Source organism: Sorex fumeus, unplaced genomic scaffold, assembly GCF_029834395.1.
Source record: "Sorex fumeus unplaced genomic scaffold, SorFum_2.1 ptg000124l, whole genome shotgun sequence".
Classification (NCBI taxonomy): Eukaryota; Metazoa; Chordata; class Mammalia; order Eulipotyphla; family Soricidae; genus Sorex; species Sorex fumeus.
Window position 1 is genome coordinate 1,863,178 of NW_026606181.1, and position 26,223 is coordinate 1,889,400.

Sequence of the window (26,223 nt, forward strand, 5' to 3'; positions counted from 1 at the left end):
AAGGCAACAGCAGAAATTTTGGGGTATCTGGAAGTCCGAAGATGCCATCAGGCTGCTGATGCACTCGCTCATAGGTACAGACTGACCTGCTGGCAGCACCATGCCCCTGAGCATTTGCTATTTTAATAACACCTAAGTACTACTATATTCCTGTGGAGAGTGGATCCACAGTGATGGTTTTCCCTACATAATAATTTCAAAAATATCTACTAACCTTACATACTCTGGTTACTTTAAATGTTAGATTTCAAAAACCAAATTGTATAATGTATTCTGGCAAATTAGTTATTCCTAAGAAGACTCTAAGGAGACTGTAGAGCATGAAACTCAAAAGAGAATGTTTAATGGAATACAAATATTCAGTCTAGAAATTCTAATAAAAATCCCCCTTCATTCTGTAAAGGCTCCTGGCTATCACACACAAAAACACCACACGTTACTCTCCTTGAAATGCATTATAGATTAGGCTCATAATCTTTACCTCCACAAAAATGGCACAAGAATTGATTTCAATTATCATTTAATACGTATTTCCCTCTCCTGTCAAAAAACGGACCGTACACGTGAAATTGAAGGTTGGTAGGCTGAACTCATTTATGGAACTTTTAAGGACTATTGATTTACCAGTGAATTTTCTAGTTCTCTCATTGTTACTGGAAGGATGCCTCAGAGTCTGAATAAGATGATAGGATGAGCTAAAACGTCGATAGGCTTACTTAAGTCTGGAAGAAAGAAACGCTTCTCAAAAATTTTCAAAATTAATTTCATGAATTAATTTAACACGACTGATTATACATGGTCAAAATTTCTCATTTGACATTGAACTCGCATCTATGCTTGCCTTGATGTGGCCTTCATATGCCTTCTTAATAGGAGGCTACCGGTGATTAGAAAATACATGAAATATTTTTAAAATAAATTATACTTTTATCTTTGAAAACAGGAAGCAATTTCATATGTTTGAAGTTTAAAACTTTCTTTTGTCTTTTATTTTTGTTATTTTGTCACATTGATAAAAATAGAGTACATAATGAAATAATTATGTTGTTAGTATATTTCATAGGGTGTGATATAGTGGTGGTATTCTCAGAAATCATATTCCTTATTTGCACATTTAGTTCACAACACAGTCTTTGTTAAAAAGAAAACCTCTGTAGAGGGAAGATCATACTTACCAAAAGCAGCGATAGAGTTGTAAAAAAAAAAAGCATAGTAAAACAACATTTGGGGATTAGAAATAACTGTGTTACAATGTACTCTGCCCCATCATACACCCTTACATAAACACCTTCCAATAACTGCAGTTACCATTTTTCTTCACTGGATAGTTTGTAGTTAGAAGATTTTGCAAGTTTGCCTTCATGTGTACCACTAAGTTTAGAGGAATAGGAATACAAAGAAGATATATATGGATGTGAATTTTTAATTTATAAACCTAATCATGACCAACTGGAAAAATTAAAATCTGACCCTAGTACAAGCAGCACAGAATCTGAAATATAATAGAGTACTTCTATAAACTATCTCTGCACTATCATTTCCTATTTCTGAGGGCATGGTTTTCATCATCTTTCAATGTAACAGTAATTTTATAACATGTCCTATATGTGAGGAAATTAATGTGATTTTTTTTTTTTTAGTTCCCACGTTTGGATACAAAGTATTGCTATTATCAATGGTTTGGAAGTTTCTTTCGGTTTTACAAGTCTACTGGTTATATTACAGATTTCTAGGAATATTGTCATATATGGAGATATTGTTAACAAGTTCCTTTCCTAGCTGAGCTGGTAGAAAGTATCATTCATGTAACAGGAGTAAACCAATATGATTCACAATATTTTCCCTCATCATTAGCAATATGATGCTGGCACAAAGGGCCAGAATTCTCAAGGGAACAGCAGGCAGATCTCAATCCATGAATGCTTTTATAATGATGGGGCTGGAGCAATAGCACAGTGAGTAAGGCGTTTGCTTCCCAAGTGGCCGACATGGCCGACCCTGGTTCGATTCCTCCGCCCCTCTCAGAGAGCCCGGAAAACTACCGAGAGTATCTCGCCCTGCACGGCAAAACCTGGAAAGCTCCCCATAAAGTATTCAATATGCCAAAAACAGTAACAAAAAGTCTCACAATTTGTTGTGAGACGTTACTAGTGCCCACTCAAGCAAATCGACGAACAACGGAAGACAGTGCTACAGGACAGTGCTACCTGGTGAGACGGTAAATATTTCTAAAAACACCACTACATCTGTGGCAGGGCATTCCATTTTGTTCTCTCTCTCCTTTTGGGTTCTGTGGTTTGCAAGAGAGGCATTGAGTGATTATCATGTTCAGTCTATAGTCTATTTTCAGCATGCATCTCTCATCCTTGGAGGCTCTTCCTAACACCCTTTATTTGGTGCTCCCTTCTCTATCTGAGCTGCCCTTTCCTCTAGAATGCCCGGCTGGCCACTAAGCTATGGAGTAATCCTCCTGGTGCTGATCTCAGCTATTCTTGGGTATTAATCTCATACTTTGTTACTTTATATCCCCCAGATGAATGCAATCTTTCTATGTCTATCCTTCTCTTTCTGACTCATTTCGCTTAGCATGATACTTTCCATGTAGTACCGCTTGTATGTAAATTTCAAGACTTCATCTTTTCTAACAGCTACATAGTACTCCATTGTGTAGATGTACCACAGTTTCTTTAACCAGTCATCTGTTCTCGGGCACTCAGGTTTTTTCCAGATTCTGGCTATTGTAAAGAGTGCTGCAATGAACAAACAAGTGCAGATGTCACTTCGAGATGGTAAATATTTCTAAAAACACCACTACACAAGTGTTAGCGAGACCAAAATGATTCAAAGGAAATATTCCAGGAGACCCACTCAAAGGAATCTCCAACACAGACTCCACTTAAACCAGTCTCATAAATAGTTTTTCCCACTATAACACTACCTGACAAGGAGGATTGCAAGAGGTGCAAAAGGGATAGGAACTGATTGTAGGCAAAATCCACTGGAGACGTGAAACATAGTCCTGTCAAAACAGGCCAGTAGAGCCTTGGTAAGAGGCTTCGTTAGCTTCAAGGCCAAAGATTCACAGCCCGCCCAGGCCCCCACCACCGGGTTCCCTCCTATCCCACAACTCATGCTCCTTACAGAGACAAACCTTTGATTGAACCTTGACTGCTTTTTTTCCCCCCATATTCCTCCCACATCCACTTATCATCAAACCCACTGTCAGTGTTGTCTTTGGCCTTGATACTTTCTGAATGCATTTCTGAATTTCCAGCCAAGGTCATAACGCCAAAAGCTTCACTGCAGTGGTGTCCGTTAAGTTTCCCTCCCTCTTCCACATTACTTTGTAATCACTCATAAACCACTGACAGTGATAACTCCAAACCATAGTTTATTTCTGCTTAAAAACGTTCTCGCCATCGTTTTAGTATAATAAGTAATCCCTTCTGACACTTGAGGTCATGTGCAACTCTACTTCTATCTTGAGCTGTTTTCCCAAATTTAAAATGTATGAAAATTTCCTCAGACAGTTATCTTTCCTTGCCTTTCCCACTGTCATCTTGTTTTGCATGGACCTTCCTCCTTTTATCTTGTCACTTCTCAAAGCTAGACACAGAGATCTTGGTCTGCTATTATTTTCTGTAAAGATTTCCTAAAACACCAAACCCACCCATTGGGACAATTCTCTGCTGGGCATGGATAGTCTCTATTTGATAGTTAATACATGGTATGCCACACTTCCATTCATGTAACATTCATATAAAGTGGGTAGTGTGCATTATGTACATTGCCTTTCCAACAATATTAATAGGTGGTTTAACTTCAGTTTAATCACAGTTACCAAGCACATTTACTAGAACAGTTAAGATAAAATAAAATTGACATACTCGGCCTTTAGAATGTTTAAATCTTGCAAGTGAGTAAAAATTACTTCTAATAATGGATAGAGGAAGATAAGTGTCCAAGAGCACAATTAAGTATTATCTTTTAATTGCTACTCTGTTTTGCCAAGTAGAAGACATATTTCTAAGAGGAGACAGTGTCTCTTGTTAAAAACAGATTTGTATTTCCAGCACTGAGATTCTAGAAACACGGAATAGTCTGCAGTTGGAGTTGTTCCCATAGAGGCAAAGAAGTATCCTAAATATTGCTAAGAGGTCCAGCATTCACTAGTTTTCTAGGTAGGATGTATGACTGTATTTGTAGCTACAGGGGTTTGCTTCAGTCAGATACCATACAAGGCATTTAATAGTGTGATACTTTTAATATACATAACTTGGTGCAAGTCTCAATCAGAAACTTCTGTTTCTGTATCTTTAAAATAACTGATCAATAACTTTGGGATTGTGACATATGATTAAACAAATAAATATGCCAGGAGGGAGGTCTACTGGATGTTTGGATACTTAAGTTTCAGTCTGTTCTCTTGAAACATATTATTCACAGATAAAGCTGATTAGATTAATATTTTGTTGTGTGGGCGTTTTTCTTGAAATCAACTTTCCAATCCTCCTACTACTTCAATAATGATGATGGAGCTTACAATGTAAATGTTCTCTTCTTGGCAGAAGGTCAGTGAAAAGAAGCTTTAAAATATTTAAAGTCTGGATTAGAATGAGTAGAAAAATAAAATTCACATTATTTTAAGCTCAGCTAACACTAATGATGGTTTTAAACAGCAATCTCATTTACAGTTAGCAATTTCTTGTCAGACAGACTGCAAGGAATGGATTTGATTACCTATATTCATTCTATGTGGTCAGAAACTTAATGCTAAGACTGGGCAGGGGAGAAAGAGACGTCTGAAGAATGAACTGGCTCATAGTGTCATTTATAATTAAGGAAACCTTTGCTAAGAAATTTTATCTGAAAGTTAAGAAGTCCTTTGAGAATTTCACCAGCAACTCAATATGGTGCTATTATTTCATTATCGAGACACTTAAACTTCTTGATTTTTTTTTAACTCCTTACAGAGGAATCAAGAGCCTAAAATTATAGCAAAGAGAAGCAGCTCTTGAGTGTTAATATAGTTTTATACAAGGAGTTTGAACATTGTTATCAGTAGTCTGTCAGTCACCTATTGAAATTTATATATAATCATTGATTGCAGTTAGGAAAGGCAATTATAATAGTATATGTAACTTTTAGGGGTTTTTTAAAGCATAGAATACTTTAAAACTGATGCACCTTTTCCATGTTATCATGAAAATATTGCCCATGATTTATTTTCAGATACCTGAAAAACTAATGTATTTTTCTCCCTGAAAACTGGGCAACCTTCCATCACATATTATTCTTGGGAAAGGTCGCCAACAAACATACTACAGCAGAATGAACTTCAAACCCTACATATGCTCACCACTGGTGGATGAGGGTGGTAGGTACTAGAGCTGATTTCTAGATTTTTTGTTCATCCTATTCTATAATTAAATGCTGTCTAGTGTTAGATGGATGACAGCCCCAAGTGAGAATAATTATCCCACATGAGAAAGAGTCAGCCAATCACCAGCTGTATGTTGACATATCAAGAACTGGACAAGAAAAACATTAACGTATTTTATCAAATGTTGTGCCATATTGGTAAAAGAGCAAAACAAACTGGCATGCGCACTAAAATGAAATCAAAAGACATATGAAAAAAAATGAAAGAGAGAGAGATTTGGAGTCATTCCTGATAGCATTCCAGTTCCATAGTCCAGGCTTTTCTTTGAGACCTGAGGCATTCCTATTACTGGATTTTATGGGCCGATATTCATATACACCCCAGGTCTGCTTACACATTATAAAAGAGATTAAATTGTCTTTGTTATTTATAGTCAAAAGTGTCTAATTCGATTACAAAATGTAGGAGAAAGTTCCTTTCTGTTATGGACTGACAGTTTTCCTATTCTGGGAAGAAATAAAAGACTACTATATATGATAAAATTTGATGTCATATTTACTTTTCATTTGAATGTCTACAATGTTTTATATGCTTTTAAGACCTTTTTTTCTCTAAGCACTTATGAATATTTATTCCTAATCTCCAGTGCAGCTCGAGAAGGTATAATGACTAGCCACATTACATATAGCAGAGAAATCTGAGTCTCAAAGTATTTCTAAAGTGACAAAGATGAAATTTAAACCTCAGAATGTTACTTTCAAGAATGTAATGTCTATGAACCCAGAAAGGCAACCCTATTCTGAAGGACAAACATCTTCAATAGGATTTCAAGCTACATTTCCAGCGATAACACTCTTATTTTAATAAATGATATTTCCTCTTAACAAAGCTATCTAGCCCATGATTTAGTCTTTCATTTCACAATAGCACTGTAGCACTGTCCTCCCATTGTTCATCAATTTGCTCGAGCGGGCACCAGTAATGTCTCCATGTGAGACGTGTTACTGTTTTTGGCATATCGAATACACCATGGGGAGCTTGCCAGGCTATGTAAAAATGATCCTCTTCTTCCTTCTATCCTTATACTTTCCATCTCTGTTCCACCACTGCATTCTACATCCCAATGTCTTGTCCACAGTGCACTCAGCCGCTCACCAACTCTCAGCCCTTCCGAGTCATCATTCTGATAGTGGGGGAGATCACTGTGAGTTTCTCACCAGTGTTCCTCTTTCCAATCTTGTGCCCACCATCAACTAAATACTTTGTGATGTGAACTCAGTAAAACTTTTAAAATATAAATTTGAGCACATCACTTTCCTACTCAAAACTTTCTAGAAATAGGATAGAGTGAGTTGGTCTTCCCATTCCTTGACATGTCTACTACCTTCCTCATCCACTCTTTTTCCAGCTTTAATTTTCTCCTCCGAATCTCCAAGTGTTTCTAGAGGATTCTTTTGCAAAGCATTTACACTTGATGTTTCCTCTACCAGGGATACTTTGGGAAAGACAGTCCTTGCCTAGTTGCCCACTTCATTTAGGAATGTGCTTGAGTAAATGCTTCAGAGACCTTCCTTAACTGTCCACGATGAAGGCATGCTCTTCCTCCCCCACTCCAGAGTACTTATCCCTTCCATTATTTAATTTTACATGCACAGGATCATGTCTCTTGCAGAAAACATAGGTTTGATGAAAGCAAGTTATTTATTGTGCTTTATTCAAAAACATCTCCAGGGTTTTCAGAATAGCACATGAAATAAGGAGCCCATTAGTAAACTGAACCAGAGTTAAAAGAAATTAGATAGTTCAGATCCAAATAAAATACACAGGTTAGGGGACTGGAGCGATAGCACAGGTGGTAGGGCATTTGCCTTGCACACGGCTGACCCGGGCTCGATTCCCAGCATCCCATATGGTCCTTCGAGCACTGCCAGGAGTAATTCTTTAGTGCATGAGCCAGGAGTAACCTTTGCGCATTGCCAGGTGTGACTCAAAAAGCCAAAAAAAAAGAAAAGGTTACCTAGTTTTAAAAACTTTTTTTTTTTACTTATTCAAAGGCTCAATTCTACCTCAGATTTCTCTATTCAGAATATACTTCATGGTACACTGGTACTAGTATCACAAGTGATAGACCACTTGCCTTGCATGGCGAGGGTCTGGACTCAAACCCAGCACCAAATTCTAGCCCTCACCCTTGGCCATCATGTAACCCTGAGAGGAGGAGAATGTAGCCCCCACAACAATGGGAAAAAGCAACAAATAAACAGAATATAATCTTTCACCCATGTTCCTATAAACTCCATACTGCTTGAGGTGTGTCCTTACTTGCTGTGTATTTCAGTGATTTTCTCACTATAATTGGAATAGAAGTCAAAGGCTTCTGTTGTGCCAATCTTGTTCTCTTTCACATCACCTTTCCACATTGCAGAAAAAAATCCTCTGATTGATAAGAGAGTGGATCACTCTTACCTGGAAAGCTTTGCTTCCAAGTTTTGGTAAAGATTGGTTTAAGCCACTAGTAGGAAGATGAAACCACCGAGGTGGTGATGGGCATTAGAAAGATTGTACAATAAGAAGTTTCCCCAGGCAAATAAATGGTTCCATCATCTGTCTAGTAAATGTTTTAAGAAGTTTCTCCTAGTGTTACGTTAGGGACGAGAGATGCTTCAGTGACATGTGACTCTGTAGTGAAAGGCATAAGTTCCAGTCCTTTCATCTCTCTGACTTTGTGTGGAGGTTTGTAATTCATTGATTTCATATTTATTTTTATTATCTACAAAGAGAATAATCAAACTACCCTCTCTATATCCTGATCCGTGAGCTAAATTAAAAGTGGGCTATTTGCTACGTCTTTTTTTAAATTCTGTAACTTATATTTTAAATATTAACCCGTGTTTTAAAACATGTCAGATTTTCCAACAAAAAGGAATTTATGGACATTATTTCTATTGTGTCAGTATTTTATCAGGGGCAACAACATTTTAAGAAATAACATACTCTTAACTCAAACATATTTTCCACCTTTGTTTTGGTTTTTGGCATACCCAGAGTGCTCAAGGTTTACTTCTGGCCCGGTGCAGAAAGATCACATCTGGTGAACTTGGGGAGATCATTTGCGCTGCCAGGGATTGAACCTGGGTTAGCTGTGTCAAAGACTAGCATCCAATCCACTATACTATCTCTCCAGCTCCTCAATATATTCTTAGGGATTCTACCAACACTCTTCACATTACTTTGGGATTAAGTTTTACTTGGTTACTAAACAAAAAACTAAAAGTGTTTTGTGGCCATAATGAGATATGAAGTGTCATTGGAAAACTTGTATTTAATGCATGATAGGGCACAGATGCTATTTAAGATGAAGGCAGTCTGTGAACGGTTGAATAAAAGAAAAACCGAACTCAAAGGATGAACACAGTAATGAGGGTAAAGATAAACTGAGAATGTTTCATGGGACAATGACCTGATTTAAATAAATTTAACATGTATAATGGACTTGTTACAGTTACACAAGTGAATGAAAAAACAATATTATTTTAATTTTCCATGCTTAAATAAGAAACAGACACAGGAACGAGTGTACAATATGACCAGAGTTGGAAGAGTGTGAAAAGAAGACTTCAGCTTGGACAAAATCAAAGTGTGTATAAAGGCATATAGAGTATGAGGGGCTGGAGAAACAGTAGGGTGGACAGGGCACTTATAAAGCACAAAGCCAAGTGGGTTCAATTCCCAGTTTACCTGGAAGTATGGGCCCCCAAGTACTCCCCGATACTGGTCCCTGAGCACACAGTTTGGAGTAAGCTCTGAGCACTGCTGGGTGTGACCCCAAAACTGAAAACAAAAGACATACAGTAGATGGAAAGATAGAGATGCTTCGATCCAAAGCATTTCATGTACATTCTATATTTTTTCAACCTTTCATATTTACCAACCCAATATGAGAGGTGAATTAAAGAGAAATTAAAGATATCTTAATGGAGTAACAGACAATCTTAAATTAAAATTAAAGATCAAACTATTTGTTAAATATTTTAAGTTGAGTTTTATGCCAGTATTTGTTTTCTGGAGATACAGGAAAATCTTTTAGGGAGATGAACATTTACAGTGTGTTCATAACTATTCCCTCATGAAATTGATCAAGAGTCAGGATAGTTTGATTCTTGAAAGACAAAAGAATTAGCTGATGCTTACAATAATGTGGGCGCCAGTAGGATGGAAGCCATGCCCAAAATGCTCTCCCTTAAAACGTGCTTCTTAAATTATGTTTCAAATGTTTGTTTTCCATAAACACGTTGTAGCCTTATTCAAAATCCTACAATGCATTTGAGGCATAGCTTGTAGTTCAATCCATTTATTTTTCCTAACAATTGATTTTTTTTTTTAGGGTACTTACATATTCTTCATATGCTTCATGGGCTGGAGGGGGTGGAGCCCTGTATCCTGGCACTGTTGGTGCTCCTCGGGACCGTGGAGTAGGGACACCTCTTGCTACCGGGGGCACAGGAAGAGCTCCGCGGGTCACAGTGGTCCCTCGGGGAGTGAGGACACCTCGTCCAGGAGGTGGGGGAGGAGGAATGGCACCCCCACGACCCCTAGGAAAGGCATAATGTACAGATGAAAACCACGTTAAGAGGAAGAGACTGAAACCAAGTCCTCATCTCACAACCTTCATGATGCATAAAAACAAAAATTATATCTGCATAAATTTTCATGTCTAAGTATCTGTCTTCTGTTTAGATTTTATTTAAGATGTGAAATATTTCCAGCTCCATTTTAGAACAAAACATTCAATACTGGTCATTACTTGTAAAAACTATTAAATAACAGATGTTTTGGGGCTGGAGTGATAGTACAGTGGTTAGGGAATCTTCCATGCATATAGCAGACCTATGTTGGATCCTCGATATTCCATGTGGTCCTCTGAGCACTGTCAGGAGTAATTCCTCAGTGCAGAGCCAGGAGTAACCCCTGAGCATCACTAGATGTGACCCAAAAAGCAAAAAACAAAAACAAAGCAAAAAGGCCACATATATTTCATTTATAAACAAATAAAAACAAAGAAAACCATACAGAATACAAAAGACAAAGTCCCTGAATTTATTAAAAATTTGCTAAAAAGACCCAAATTAGGGTATTTCCAATATATCACACCCTGGCTCATCTGTTACACAGTAATGGAAGTCAATGTCTCTTCCATGCTGGAGTTCACTGATAGTGATGTGCAATGCTATCGTTCATAAATGAATAAATAATAAATAAATAAATAAATAAATAACCCATCTTCACTTCTGGAGAATGTGAAACTCTAACCATGCTGATACAATCTCATTTATTATAGCTATTTAATTGTGAAGTCAAGTGAAATTACAACTCATTGTCACTGATTTCTCATCGTAAATACAGCCGCTGAATTTGTATAGCTGCTGTTATAACTTTTCTTCTGATTCTATGGTGCTAGGGGAAACCATTTATATTCTGCAATAAACAGAATACACTGAATAGTCCATACTGCAATGCTTGACACAAAAGTAACTTGTACTAAAAGCCTGAGATCAAATGCTTGCTGCCAACTTTTATGGCATTCAGAGGTCTTTAGAAGGTTGAGTGTTTGTCTGAAGTTGCTGGGCAAAAGCATAGTTATTTCACTTTTTTTTTTATTATGTCTGAAAGGTTGGTCTCCAGAAAGCACTGCTTTCAGCAGGAACACTAAAGCTTTGGGGAAAATGATGATCATTGGGACATCAACAATCAAATCGCACTGTTTGGCGGTACCCACATATGGCAGTCCCCACATATGGGGATGTAGGTGATGCTTTCTGCTATGAATAGCAGTCAGCTGCCTCGTACTTGCTTGCAGAAAATGAGCTTTTATGAGTGAACAGTACGGATGCTGGTAAAGCTTTTTAAAGTTTTAAATAGATGACAGAGTTGATGGAAAGAGAAATTATCAAAGAATGTATCAGATGTCTAGTGTATACTGGACACTCTCCTAGATTAGAGGAAGGAAAAAATACTTTGAGTAGTCACTGAGTAACCGAGATTACAATATTGATCTCATCATGATATGAAAACAAATCTATAAGAATATTGATGAAGAGTTCTGATTTATTATTTTGACACACAAAAATATCTGCTTATGAGTAGCAAATTACATGGTCACCCTACTTTAAACTATAGTTTTTAGTCATGGCTATACTAGTAAATAATTGTAGGCCAGTACTGTCACTCTAAGAGCTCAAGGTGGATAATCTTTTTTCCTAATGGTTAAAATCCAAATTCAGAATATTTAACATTTCTTCACTGCATCACTGTATCACTGTCATCCCCTTGGTCGTCGATTTACTCGAGCGGGTGCCAGTAATGTCTCTATTCATCCCAGCCCTGAGATTTTAGGAGCTTCTCCTTACTTGTCTTTCCCAATGATTAGAGGCTCTTTCAGGGTCAGGGGAATGAGACCTGTTACAGGTACTGGTTTTGGCATATTAAATGTGGCACGGGTAGCTTGCCAGGCTCTGCCTTTGCGGGCGGGATACTCTCGGTAGCTTGCCGGGCTCTGAGAGGCATATATGCTCAGCGGGTGGGGCATTTGCATAGGCAGCCGACACAGCCTACCCGAGTTTGATTCCTCTGGCCCTCTCAGAGAGCCCGGCAAGCTACCGAGAGTATCTCACCCACACGTCAAAGCCTGGCAAGCTACCTGTGACATATTCTATAGGCCAAACACAGTAACAACAAGTCTCACAATGTTACTGGGCCCACTCGAGCAAATAGATGAACAACGGGAGGACAGTGACTGTGAGATATATACATGACTCCAGAAAGCAGCCTGGAATGTGGTGGTCATTGGGGAGTGGAGGTCGGCTGCCAGGGCTGGGTTCCTTGGGGTGGGGAAAACTCTCACGGTCCCCTCTGGGGTGCTCTGAGTGAAAAGAGCCTGGCACAGAGTTTCTTAAATGCTTAAAATTATAGGATTCTTGCATCCACTCTAATTTTTCATTTCATCCTTCATCAGCTGACTCAGAGAGAGGCCAGAAAATCTATCTCCTCCATTGGACATATTATTTCCTTTGCACTATTTACAATAAATTTTTAATAAATACTGGGACTTTGTCTTTTATATTATGCTTGTTTCACTTTGTTTTTATTTGTTTGTAAATGTAATATCTGTGGGTTTTTTCCTTTAACAATATTAAGCTAGTTTCTCAGTCCTTCAACATCAAATCTTAGCTATTTTAGGATATTGCCAATAGCTAAACACATACTTCCATATCCTTTACTTAGTTTTTTTTTTTACTTCTAAAATTTTTTTATTACCAAGATTTTCATTTTCTGTTCATCCACAAACTAAATGCAATCTAGTTGTTGCTATTCCCACTTAATTAAAAATTACCTTAAAATACAAGGGCTGGAGCGATAGCACAACGGGTAGGGCGTTTGCCCTGCCCATGGCCAACATGGCCAAACCGAGTTTGATTCCTCCACCCTCTTGGAGAGCCCAGCAAGCTACCAAGAGTATCTCGCTACCCGGCAAAGCCTGGTAAGCTACCCATGACATTTTTGATATGCTAAATACAGTAACAAGTCTCACAATGTAACTGGGCCCACTCGAGCAAATCAATGAACAACAGGCCAGTGACAGTTATACAAAGCTGTACATGTACAGTGGATTCACTTCAGTCATCATTCTATCATACTCCATTCTTTTCTACTGATCATCTCAATTACTCTCTATAACATGCACTCTTTAGACTTTCGTGTTTGTTTTTCTCCACATTTCCTCCTTCATCAGTTTTAATTCTCAAATTTATTTCACTGACTTCTCTATTCCTCTGGAATAAGACCTCTTTTACTCTAGGCCCTTAACTCTACTTTTCTTTCTCAAAGTGCACTCAGCAGTCTTTCACGATGGTTATCATACATTTGCTTCGGAACACCTGCCATATCCTTAAGTGTCTTATATCATGTTTTTAAAATTAATTAAAATTACTGAAAAAAATTTTTTTTTAAATTTTCTATGCCATACACTAGAGCCATAAGTCACAATTTCTAAGGTAAGTTACTCTCAATGACAACAATGTACATAACCAGTTTGGAAATCACTACTTTGTATGCATACCCTAATTTAAAAATCTTGGCAAGCTTGTCACAGAGAAATTTCTAAGCTATTTTCAAAGCACAGAAAATTCCAGTCCCCTGTCAAAGGTTATGCTAGCAATCTATAAAGCTAAGACTAATTATAAATATAATTATGTATTTCATTTAGCTTGGCCTTTCCCTTAATTTTAGTTGATGATACCATTAATCTCTAACTAGGATAGACACCAGAAAGTTACCCTAATATCAAATTAGATGTAATTCTCACAAACTCTAATCCATAATCTAGTCACATATCTCTGTACTCCAAGTGGTAATCATTTCTATTTTGGAAAATGCACATTGACTGCCCTGCCTTGACCCATCAGTTTTCTCTGTATCTATTTTTTCTATCTCTAGTTCCCTCTCATTTACTCTAATTCCTAATTACCTATAAAAATAACTTAATAAGCATTCTTATTTACATAAAATATACCACTTAGTTCTATGCATAGTTCTCTTGTAGTAGCAAAGTCACATATGTATACTTACGTACTTTATGAAATCAGCATTTTTTAAAGTACAAAAGTAAAATTTTATGACTTAAGTCATATGATTTAATCAATTTAAAATTGCTTTCAATCTTGCATTTCTTATCATGATGAGGTTATATACAAGTTTTATGAAACGCTGATTTCATATAAACGGATGTCTATAAAATGTTGTGTCATTAATTTTTAGCAATAAACATGGTCTTAAATAGCATTAGAAAGAACTCTACCTTTTCATGATAGAATATCAAAATAAGCTTGTAAACATATTTAGGAGTTCTTTACTCAAATCTAATTTGCCAGAATTGTCACAATTTATCTTTAATACCATGTTTTTTCCTTGATATTTTATTTAAAAAAAACATAGTACGTTTCTTTTTTTCTGATAAGTGCAAAACTTTTTAGATGGTTACTTAAATGTTAATAACACGTGTTTGACAGCAGTGCTTTAAAGTATTTGGAAAATAATCTAGGAAATAAATTGAGTCAGCAAACCTTCTTACAATCTCTTTAAATGATTTATATATTATACAAAATTATATTCTGATCTGTGTCCTTTAGAGATTTGAAGGGAATCTATAACAGGGTGAAGAGGATGAATGGCACAGTCTGGTTGTGAAGGCGATGAGTAGTTTTTACTTTACCTCTTAGCCAACCAATTCTTTCGTTGAAAACTTGGGAAATTCAGACAGATTATGATGCAGAGAGATCCGAATTCCTTTTCAAAGTAAACAATATCAAATTAAATCCTCTCTGATGACCAAGGGCACTGCAAACTCAAAATCTAACTTAGTTCTAAATGCCATTAGCATCAGTCATGCAAGAAATCTGCTGATGGATTTCTGGACTAGCATTTAGTATATTTTTTGTGCTGTCTTACTGTCTATGTATCTATGTCTCTATCTGCTTTCTAGCTATCTTGGTAGACTACCTCCAAGATCATTTTAGCTTAGCACTGCACTGTATCACTGTCCTCCCATTGTTCATCCATTTGAAGAGTGGGAACCAGTAACGTCTCCATTGTGAGACTTGTTGTTACTGTTTTTGGCATATCTAATAAACCACCTGGAGTTTGCCAGGCTCTGCCGTGTGGGCGGGATACTCTGGGTAGCTTGCTGGGCTCTCCAAGAGGAATGGAGGAATCAAACCTGGGTCGGCTGCGTGCAAGGCAAACCTCCAACCGTTGTGTTATGGCTCTAGGCCATCACCTTAGCTTAGACAGGAAAATGACTACAATACCTGTGTAACCTCAGCCCAGGATAGAATCAAATGAGTGAAACTCAGTTGCTCAATTCGTGAATCCTGGAGTCAGTCTCCTGTATGACTTTGGATAAAGTCCTTTCATCTTTCTGTTTAAACTAGAAAATTCTACCTACTCTTGACATGGAGGATTTGCTGAGTTAATTTTTGAAGGTATTATGTGCAATGTAAGCAGTCATTGTTATGGTAGCTAATGTTTATTCTTTATTAAATTGAATTTTTTCTATCGAATCACCCTGCTATCAATATGACATGGGGGAGGAGAGAAAAGCATGCCATCATCTTTGCTGTTAATTTAAAGTAAGAACAGATGTACCTTGAAGGAGTTGTGGGTGCTACTCTCATCCCTCTGCCTCTAATACCTCTGCCACGACCAGAATCTTCTGAGCCATTTAAATACGATAATTCACGTAGTTGTTCCTGGCGGATTTCATCATTGTAGTCCTAAAACAAAATAATGATGACCCAATGAATTCAAAGAGGACATGAGGTACTTAAAGAAGAGGAAACAGTAAGAGAGTTAAATATGCCATTCATTTTCTGGAGTTTTATGTAGAAAAATACAAAATGATGTAAAAATGTATATATTTTCAATTCCATTTTTTTAATATAGGAAAACTGAAGTTGCTTCTTCTAATAAGGAAGGTCTAAGCAGGAACACACAGATTAATCAGAAAAAGAAGAAAGTGATACATTCTGTGGAATGGTCTAGAAATTTTAAACTGAAAAATATTACTCTTACTGAAAAATCAACTTTTTACTGGCTACAAATTTGTAAATTATGAATATCTATGATGTTCAAATATATTTTATTATAAACAAAAAGGACACTATCTAAAGTACATTACTAAAATGCTCAAAAATAAAGTGATAATTTATTATTATTGCAGTTTATTGTTATTATTGTTACAGTTTATTATTCAGGAAATATTGCAGTTTCAGACAAATGGGAAAGTATGCATACAATCAACCAATCTGATAGACAATGTTTATAAATAAGGGCATTTCTAATGTGTTCAAGCACCGAATTGCCAGAAAGAGACAGTCATAGTAGAAGGGGATTTCACAGCAATAATAAAATCAAAGGGACTTTGTCTATCCTTTATTGGTATGCAAATGTATCATTGATTTACATAGGACCAGATAACAATTTGAGTCACAAGAGAAGAAAGCTACCCTCAAAAAACATGTCAGTTTTTCCTTTTTATCCCCTTTTATCAAAATACACGATCTCACCCAACTATGCCAGCTTAGCTCTGTATATACCTATGGCAGTAATATTAAACAAAGACTGTGGAAACTCACCCATCCAGCTCGTCAATAAGACTCAGACCTGTATTCAACCTTTACCACTTCAAATGCAGTTTCCTACACTGCTTTGATTACCAGCAAAAGTACTAATCGCTTCAAAGCACCATTTTCTTTTTATAACGTGTCACTTTTATAGTTATCCTATTCAGCACCTGATTATAATGATATTGGGTACAAAATGCTGGCTGACAAAACTACAAAACTGAAATTGTTGTTTTGTACTAATGATATATTATTCAAATTTTACCATTATTTTTTGGGGGGTGTGGTTGTGGTGCTTTGGGCCATACCCAGCTATCCTGAGGACTTACCTGGCTCTGAGCTCAAGATTCTTTCCTGGAGAGTTTAGGGACAGTATCAGATGTTGGGATCAAACCCTTGTCTGCTATATACAAGACAAGTGCCCTCAGTATTATACTATCACTCTGGCCCTAAAGTTCTGCCTCTTAATTTGGCAATTCAACCAACAACTAAATGGAACATAAAATATATTTTATTTATTAGTATTAGTGAAAGTAAGGAATCATTGATATTGAGCGAACTAATTAGCCAACATCAAAACAAAATTTTAATTTTATAATTTCCCCAAATATAAAGGGAATACTTAGATATGCTACCTTTTGATATATTTTATTTTGGATGGCCACACCCAGCTCTGCTCAGGACTTATTCGTGGTCATTCCAGAAGACCATAATTGCTGAGGATCAAACCCAGGTTGGCTTCACAACAAGCAAGTGTCTTATCTGTAGTACTATCTCTCCAGCTCACTCCAGATGCTTTCTCATCTGAGTAGACCCCACAGAATTGGGGTATATAGACGAGATATTAACAGAAATGGATTATTACTGGGAAACACTGAGGGCTGACAAACAAACTGCAGACATAGGCAACCTTTGCAAAGTTTTACTTTGCACTATAAATATTTTATGCAAGATGATCAAAGTGTGTTCTTAAAATGTAGTCTTATCTATGATCTCTTCAAAATAACGAGAAAAAAACAGAGACAAGAAGGTTGGATGAAATAAGAAGATAAGTATAAAGAAATCAGATGGTTAAAATCATTCCCATTATGTTTAGGTCTCCCTGCATCCATACCATTGAATAGGTCCCAGCAATATGACTCTGCAAATGGAATTATGAATTTTCTTAGTCAAGAAAGAAATAGAAACACGTTTCAAATATAGGAACTTGAAAGTGCATTCCCATCAGAAGAAAATCTTATCACTGGGAATCCTTTGGACACCTGGGGAAGAATCTCCAACTAATTGTGTAGTGTATCAGAGGTCAAGTGAGACTTCAGGCATTCCTGTGGGGTATGACAGAATATCATATTGGGACATTATGGAAGTGAGTTGTCCATTTTAAGTTAATCTTTCTGTAGTCATAGAGATATTATAGCAAGTAAGGGACATGCCTTGCAAACAGTCAACTAGTTGGGACACCACTTATAGAATCCAGGCACTGCCAAGAGTGGTCCCAGAGATGAAAACCAGGAGTAAGCACATACAGATGTAACCCCCAAACAAAAAAGTAAACAAGTTCTTTCTTCTGAGTCAATTCTCACCAATTCAATTGCAGATTGTAATACAACTTTTATAGAGAAATCTGCTAGCATAAATAATTCTATTCATTTTTATCCATATAAAGTTGTATCTATATCTAAGAAGATATGATGATATAATGAAGAATTACAGATTAATTTCAAGTGACACTGTAGCACTGTCCTCCCGTTGTTCATCGATTTGCTCGAGTGGGCCCAGTGACGTCTCCATTGTGAGACTTGTTGTTACTGTGTTTGGCATATCAAATATGTTATGGGTAGCTTGCCAGGCTTTGCTGTGCAGGTGAGATACTCTCTGTAGCTTGCCAGGCTCTCGGAAAGGGGCGGAGGAATCCAACCTGGCTCGCCCGGACCAGCTGCATGCAAGGCAAATGCCCTACCACTGTGCTATTATAAATCTTGTTGCTTTATAAAGGTAAAGGTAAAGGCCCTCCCGTTGATCGTCGATTTGCTCGAGCGGGCCCAGTAACGTCTCCATTGGAGACTTTGTTGTTACTGTGTCTGGCATATCGAATACTCTCGGTAGCTTGCAGGGCTCTCCGAGAGGGGCGGAGGAATCGAACTCGGGTCGGCCATGGTGGCCGCGTGTAAGGCGAACGCCCTACCCGCTGTGCTATCGCTCCAGCCCTTTATAATCAGGTTTTAATAGAAGCTTAGCTTTGTTTTATGAAATGAACTGTAAACCAGGGTTGTTTTGGCCACAAGAATGCAGACTTCAGAGAAGGAATACCAATTGCTCTTTTCTGGACTTGTTCTCAAGAAAATACAAAGAGCTCCTCCCAGAGTATAACCGGATGTGGTCAAGGTTCTAAATCAAGCACTTTCTGAAAACCTCAGAACTCCTCTAATTGTGCCTTAAGGATTACTTGTCAATGTTGCTAATTTTCCTTTAACTTTTATACTAGGACATTCTACATATAGTGTGAGGGTTCTCTAGTATTCCTTGGTTCCCTAACATACCTTAGGGAATATTAGGATTTTTGACAAATTTTACAGCACCTTCACCAGTAGTAAATTTTAGCTCACACAGCAAACCCCCCCCCCACACACACACACAAACTTTTCCTTTGTTCATGCAGAAGAAACAACTCCTCCTCCATTAAAGATTTAACCCATGAATTTTCAGAAATTCAAGCATATCTTCAGATTTTATTTCTAATACTAATTTGTTTTCTCTTTCTTTCACATTCACTTTTAACCTCCACTGAAGCTGAACCTTTTAAAGTCATCCAAGAGGGTGGTTATCAATTTCGCCAAACTCCTATTTGACATTTTATTTTATTATTCTTTTGGGGATGGGCAACACCCATAAATTCTCAAGGTCTAGGTGTGGTTTTATGCTCAGGGATCATTGCTACTATTGCTTGGAAGGAGCATATGCATTTCTGGGGACCAAAATAGGATTTGTCATATGCAGGACAAGTACCTTAATTAATGAACTATCTCTTCAGCACCGGATGTTGACACTTATTTATCTATAACTTTATATATAAATCCCTGACAGTGCCCAGGGATTTCTAAGTCTGCTCAGGAACGACTCCTGGAAGTGACAGGTGATACTATATGTGATGTGAGATATTACAACCACATGCAAGGCAAGTATTTTAACCCCTGTATTATATCTCTAACTCTAATGTTGATATATTAAGTTCCTCCAAGGAATGATCTTTGGGACATGTAGAATAGTGAAACTTTCCTTTTAAGATATTTTGGTAGAGGAGTTGGGACGCAACTGGCAGTACCCAGGACTTATTTGTGTCGCTGTGTTCAGGGATTACTCCTGGAAGATCTCAGGGGACCATATTGGTGTGGAGATTGAACCAGAATCATCATGCAATGCCAACTGCCCGCCCTACATACTCTACTATCTCTTTGCCCCTAGAATGATAAATCTTTTAAGACAATTTCCAATTTTTCAGATTCATCTAAGAAATCAATTTCATGCAAATTAACCAATTTCCAAAACATATTCCTTAAATAACAAAGGGCTGGAGTGATAGCACAGCAGGTAGGGCATTTGCCTTGCACACAGCCCATGCAGCTGACATGGCAGACCCAAGTTCGATTCCTCCGCCCCTCTCGGAGAGCCCGGCAAGCTACCGAGAGTATCTCATCCGCGCAGCAAAGCTTGGCAAGCTACCCGTTGTGTATTCAATATGCCAAACACAGTAACAAGTCTCACAATGTTACTGAGCCTACTCGAGCAAATTGATGAACAACAGGAGGACAGTGAAATAACAAAACTTAAAAGTAAAATCACTCCTTGATTCACTGGCTGCAAAGTTTATGTTATGTTAGCAGGCATAAAACCAAAACCGTTAGGGTTATCTAAGAATTTCAAGTATGTTTGGAGAGGGGATTCTTCTGTGATTTTTAGATATTTCTGATAACTAAAATATGGAGGCTGTGCAAAACCATGATATATTAATGTGTTGGCAGGGTATCAGTAATGATCCTTTTATTGCAAATGTATATCATAAAAATAATCATGACATCAATTGCAATATAAGATGATTAAATGTTAAATGATGAATCCTTTTAATAGAAATGAAACATTCCAATATAACAGAAAGTTTTATGAACCATCAAAGTCTGAGTTTAGTTGTAACTCTAAATATTTTCTCTAGAATAATTATATCCTTGTACTATTTTATGACATATTTGCAGCAGAGTTTATAATTTTATATTATTGTGTTCATGTCCAGTAAGCACTTAAATAGTTCTAAATTAATCTTTCAAATCTAGCACTGAATTTCAGATTAAGTTAGAACATACTATTTAATTCTAGCACACAATGCAATAATTTGATATATAAAATGTAAAAGTAATTAGCAAACCAAACAATGTGAGTATACCTTGTAAATATTACTTAAAATTTAAAAAAATTCACTTCAATTGAATATTGGAATGAGGTGAATGCCTTTGATTCTGTTGAGACGGAAGCGGTCATTGAAGCCCTAGCCAATCAGGGCATTCAAGCCCAATACATCAGGATCCTCCGTGAACTGTATTGCGGATTCACTACCAGGATCTCACCATTCTACAAAGAAGTGATCGTTGATGTCAAGAGAGGGGTGCGGCAGGGTGATACCATTTCACCGAAACTCTTCAGTGCCACCCTCGAGAACATCATGCGACGACTGGAATGGGAAGAAATGGGAGTGAAGATAGATGGTCGGCAACTACACCACCTCCGCTTTGCTGATGACATTGTTTTAATAACACCAAACATCAGCCAAGCGGCACAAATGCTGGCCGCCTTTGACCGTGAGTGTGGAAAGGTAGGACTACAGCTGAATCTTACGAAGACAATGTTCATGAGAAACAGCCTCGTTTCTGACGCCCCATTCGCTCTCAATGGAACGACCATCTCCAAATGCAACAGCTATGTGTACCTAGGTCGAGAGGTCAACATGACAAATGACCTAGCACCCCAGCTGCGCAGGAGGAAGAGAGCGGCTTGGAACGCCTTCAAGAACGTCGAAGAAATAGCTAAGAGGACGAAGAACCTCCGGCTCCGGGCACATCTCTTTGATTCCACTGTTCTTCCTGCATTAACATATGCCTCAGAGACCTGGGCCCTAGGCAAACAGGATGAGAATGCTATTTGGGTCTCCCAAAGAGAAATTGAAAGAGCTATGCTTGGAATATCACGTTTCACTCAAATGAGAGAAAGAATCCGGAGTTCTGACATCCGTCGACGATCAAGGATCAGGGACGCTGTCTCATTTGCCAAGGTGTCGAAAATCAGATGGGCTGGTCACGTAATGAGATTTAAAGACGACCGTTGGACTAGAGCTGTTACTGATTGGATTCCACGGGATGTCAAGAGACCGCGTGGCCGCCCACCTACCAGATGGTCAGACTTCTTCGTCAAGATCATGAACAATCGGTTTGAGGCCCTTCATGTTCCCAGAGCGAACAGATGCCATTGGGCTACACTAGCACACGACAGGGACAAATGGAGACGTTACTGGACTGGCGCCCGCTCGAGCAAATCGACGATTAACGGGAAGTTAAGTGATTTAAGTGAAGTGAATATTGGAATTCAAACATTTTGTGGTTCCCAAATATTTTTTGTTTGAATGAGTGGCAATAATTTTATGGCATTTACAATACTTGTGTTCAATTTACTAATGAGAAATTCAATTATAACCTCTCCAAGAGTGATCCCTGAGCATAGAGCCAGGAGTAAGCCCTGAACACCACAAGGTGTAGTCCTCAAATAAAACTGTTCTATTTTCCTTGAGAAATAGTCAAATAATCACCCTAGCACTTGAAAATTTTCACACGGAAAGAAGAAATGTAAAGTTACAATAAAATCAGGATAAACGATAATAGAAACTACAGTTCTATGAATTTACAATGAACAGCAAAATACAACTTAACATGTATATGTAATTTGTATGCAAAATTTAAATATTTTTAAAAACAAGGTGTCTGTGGTGAGGCAACTCTGTCCTATGAAGCAATTCCATGAAATTCGTGAGTTCTTTTTTGCATCTTTGACAAGGCCCTCCTACCATGGCAGCATATGGCGTAAATGGCATACACTGACGCTTAAAGCAGACAGATGTTTGGATGTTCCTAGAAAGGACTCATGTTCAGAGCCTGTGTACTTAATGTATATGCATAATTTCCAACTTACATACATTTATGTCCATCTGTTATAATGGCATTTTGCCCAAATACAAATTAGAAAGATTATTTCATTCACATATACATGCCAGGTAATGGCAGGTGTAGGTAAACTACCTGGGGATACAGGGGGAGATCTTCTGCCTGCCAAATTCACCTCTGAGCTTCCAATGGGCACTGAAGTGCTACATTTAAAATTGTGATGGTAGCCACTAGTAGCACGTGAAGGTATTTGGCTCTCCAGGTGCCAAAACTGTCAGACAACACCAGAAGAGGATGAAATTCAGATTGCAATCTGAGACATAATAAAAGAATTGAGATTTTCCCCAGGTCCTCTGAACAGTTACGTTAGCATACTTTGACCAGTCATATAAACAAGTAAGAGCATGAATGAACAGACTTCATGCCAGAATCTGGCTTGTACCTGAATAAGAATTGATAGGCAGCTAAAAAATCTAGTGATATATTGAATATTACTTCTCAAACCACCATAGGATGTCAAGTAACATCTTTTAATGAGGGTGAATTTTAATCAGCTATGTTTGGGAACAAGAAAGCAGACTTATAAAATGTGGTCAAACGAGAGTTAATTAAGATTTACTATGGTGTTAAAAAAGAATCCGGTGTATAATTCCATGTAAGGTCTATATAAAGGCATTGAAATCTTATCACAAGTGATTGAATATTACAAAGAAAAATGTGTAATTTATTTATGAACATGCTATTGTATATGGCATTTTCTGCTCCTCATGATATGTTGTTATTTGGAAGGGACACATTCAGTGATTCTCAGGGATTACTCTTGGATCTGTCTTCAGAGATCAATCTTGATGAGGCTCCAAAGAACTTACGTGATGTTGACGATTAAAACAGGGTAGGCTGCATGTAAGGCAAGCATCCTACCTATTCCACCATGTCTCTTTGGTCCCTCATGAATTTTTTTTCTCACTTATGAAAGTCATTTCACACTAAAGCATCAAATAAGAGAACAACTATACAGATATTATGTAGGTGTTTCATTGAATTATCGGAAAGTTATTTTTTTTCTTGTTTTCTGTTAGTAAAATATTGACTACTAACACATCAATTCTTGGAGTCAGGTGATTCGATGCAGAACTAAAGTGTTCATACGTGATATCTGACCTCCTGTTAGGTAAAGCGTGACACACATTTAGATAAGAGCAAAAGACAGATAATATTAACAGTGTTAAACTGTCATTCTAAAAACACCATTTCCCTTTTTTTCCCCAGTAGATTCAAAAAGAATATATTCTCTCCAGCACATTTTCTTGGCAACATACTATATGTGATATGGGAGCTATATATACATTTTAAGTTGAAAAGAGCCTTAATAGTTTGACATTTTATATTATCTGGATTAGTAAGTACAAAAATAAACCAAATTTTATTTGGCAGGGGGTGAAATTGAGGGGCACTGAGATAATGGGAGAGAGAAAGAGCACACTCTGGAGGAGGATGCGGTACGGGAACATTGTATATCTCTACTCTCATTAACGGTAGTGTAAACAATGGTGCCTTGGATAAAAAATGAAAAAGTCCTTTTTATTAACACATGGATGATGGCACGCATGCAGAGGACACAGATTCTTCTGGCCAAAGGTATAGAAGGAGGCATAGAGACGCAGGTGGAGGAACACTGGGACACAGGTGGTAGTGTAATGCTGAAGTACTGTTTTCCTGAAACAACTATCTATGAAATTGTTAATAACAGTGACCAGTGAAAAATTGAAGCAAGTAAAGAACAACAACAAAACAACAACAACAACAACAACACAACACTGGCATTAGTGAATATTTCAAAGCTGGGAGCATACGTTTTATATGTAGAAGTCCTGGCACTGCCTGATCCCTTGAGCAATGCTGGAAGTGAACTCCATCCCCAAAAGAAATAACCATGATAAGGTTATATTTAGGGCACAAGTTATATGAGAAATCATAAAGAGATAACACAGAGGTCAAGTCACATGCCTTGCATATGGCTAGTGCCAGTTTGAACTTTGACACCACATGGTCCACAAACGCTACTTGGATGTAGCCCTGAAGGTACGCAAACACAGTCAGATGTGGGTGTGGGGATTTCCAAGCACTATCTGGGGTAGCTAGGGGATAGCCCAACTACAGATAAACAGCAGCACTGGATCCTCAGGCCCTTGTATTGAACCACCAGCCTGACTGGTCGAGAATCACTGGAGGAACCCACAGCTGCCCCCGAATTTTGACCTGCCAACTTTCCTCCCCATTCACCTCCAAAGTGAGGAAATACTGGATAACGTAGGCGATTTCTGCCAACAATCATGAAATTACAGACCTTTCTCTGCACAAGGAATACTGTTATACTCAATCTAGACTGCATGTAATCAGTTAAAATTGTGAGAGTTTGTGAGCAATCTAGCTGTGCTCAGGGATATCACAGTAGTACTTACAGACCATGGTGCTGTGGCTAGAACCAGAGTCAGCCTCATGCAAGGCAGAGCCTTTTCCCAATACACTGTACTATTGTTCTGGCTCTAACCAGTCAACTTTTTAAGAGTCCAAAGGAGTTTAACTCAAATAAAGCATCTTAAATAGGTATATTTATATATGATAAAAATGTAACATAAATATACTAGTATGCATGAGCAGAAATTAAGTGCCTAAATACTGATATAAGTATTGAGGTCATAGGAGAGGAAAAGTCCATAAACCAATAAAGCTTAAATGCATATAAATCACCAAACTACACCTATTTGTGAAATGTAATAGCAAGCCACATTTCAAAATCTAGAAAATAATCAGTTTTCTTACTATCCCGTGAATTGCTGTATACTAAAATCCATAATTTTTGTGTAAAAAGTGATTTTTATACATATATAAATATATACACATACACACATATATGTGTGTATATATATATTATATATATATTTTTTTATTTGGGAGGGGCACATTCAGTGATTCTCAGGGATTACTCCTGGATCTATCTTCAGAGATCAATCCTGATGAGGCTCCAAAGAACTTATGTGATGTTGAAGATTAAAACAGGATATATATATATATATATATATATATAGAGAGAGAGAGAGAGAGAGAGAGGGAAATACTGAAAACCTGGCATCTAGACAGCAAGAACCAAACTTGAATATGTGCTAGCCAAGGGATGAGACGGGTGGTGGGATTGGTGTTGGAATATTGTACTCCTGAAACTCAACCATGAACAATTATATAAGCCATAGTGCCTTAATGATTATTTAAAAGGTATGGTGGCAAAGTGATACCTTCACTGCAGTGATGCATGGTGAGCATTGAAACTATTGTGTCTAGAAAAGTAATATTGTATACTATGATATTTTAGTTAAATGAATAATGGAAATAAATGATATTGAAAACAATGATGCCTCAATTACAGATAGAAATATATGTGTATGTGTATTTATTTAAATGCATA

The 26,223-nt window shown here is 37.5% G+C and overlaps 1 protein-coding gene across 2 annotated transcripts in view; it reads right to left on the bottom strand.

The window, feature by feature from the left end:
* The window catches only part of KHDRBS2 (KH RNA binding domain containing, signal transduction associated 2), a 535,359-nt gene that overhangs the window by 186,667 nt on the left and 322,469 nt on the right, over positions 1-26,223 (bottom strand). For both annotated transcript variants that reach the window (XR_008795493.1, XM_056137375.1), the window contains exons 5-6: positions 15,584-15,711; positions 9,777-9,975 (exon numbers count right to left, since the gene is read on the bottom strand). Coding sequence is in view for 1 of the 2 variants with exons in the window: in XM_056137375.1 (XP_055993350.1) it covers positions 9,777-9,975; positions 15,584-15,711 (327 nt within the window). In the remaining variant the exon portion in view is untranslated. The remainder of the gene's footprint in view (positions 1-9,776; positions 9,976-15,583; positions 15,712-26,223) is intronic.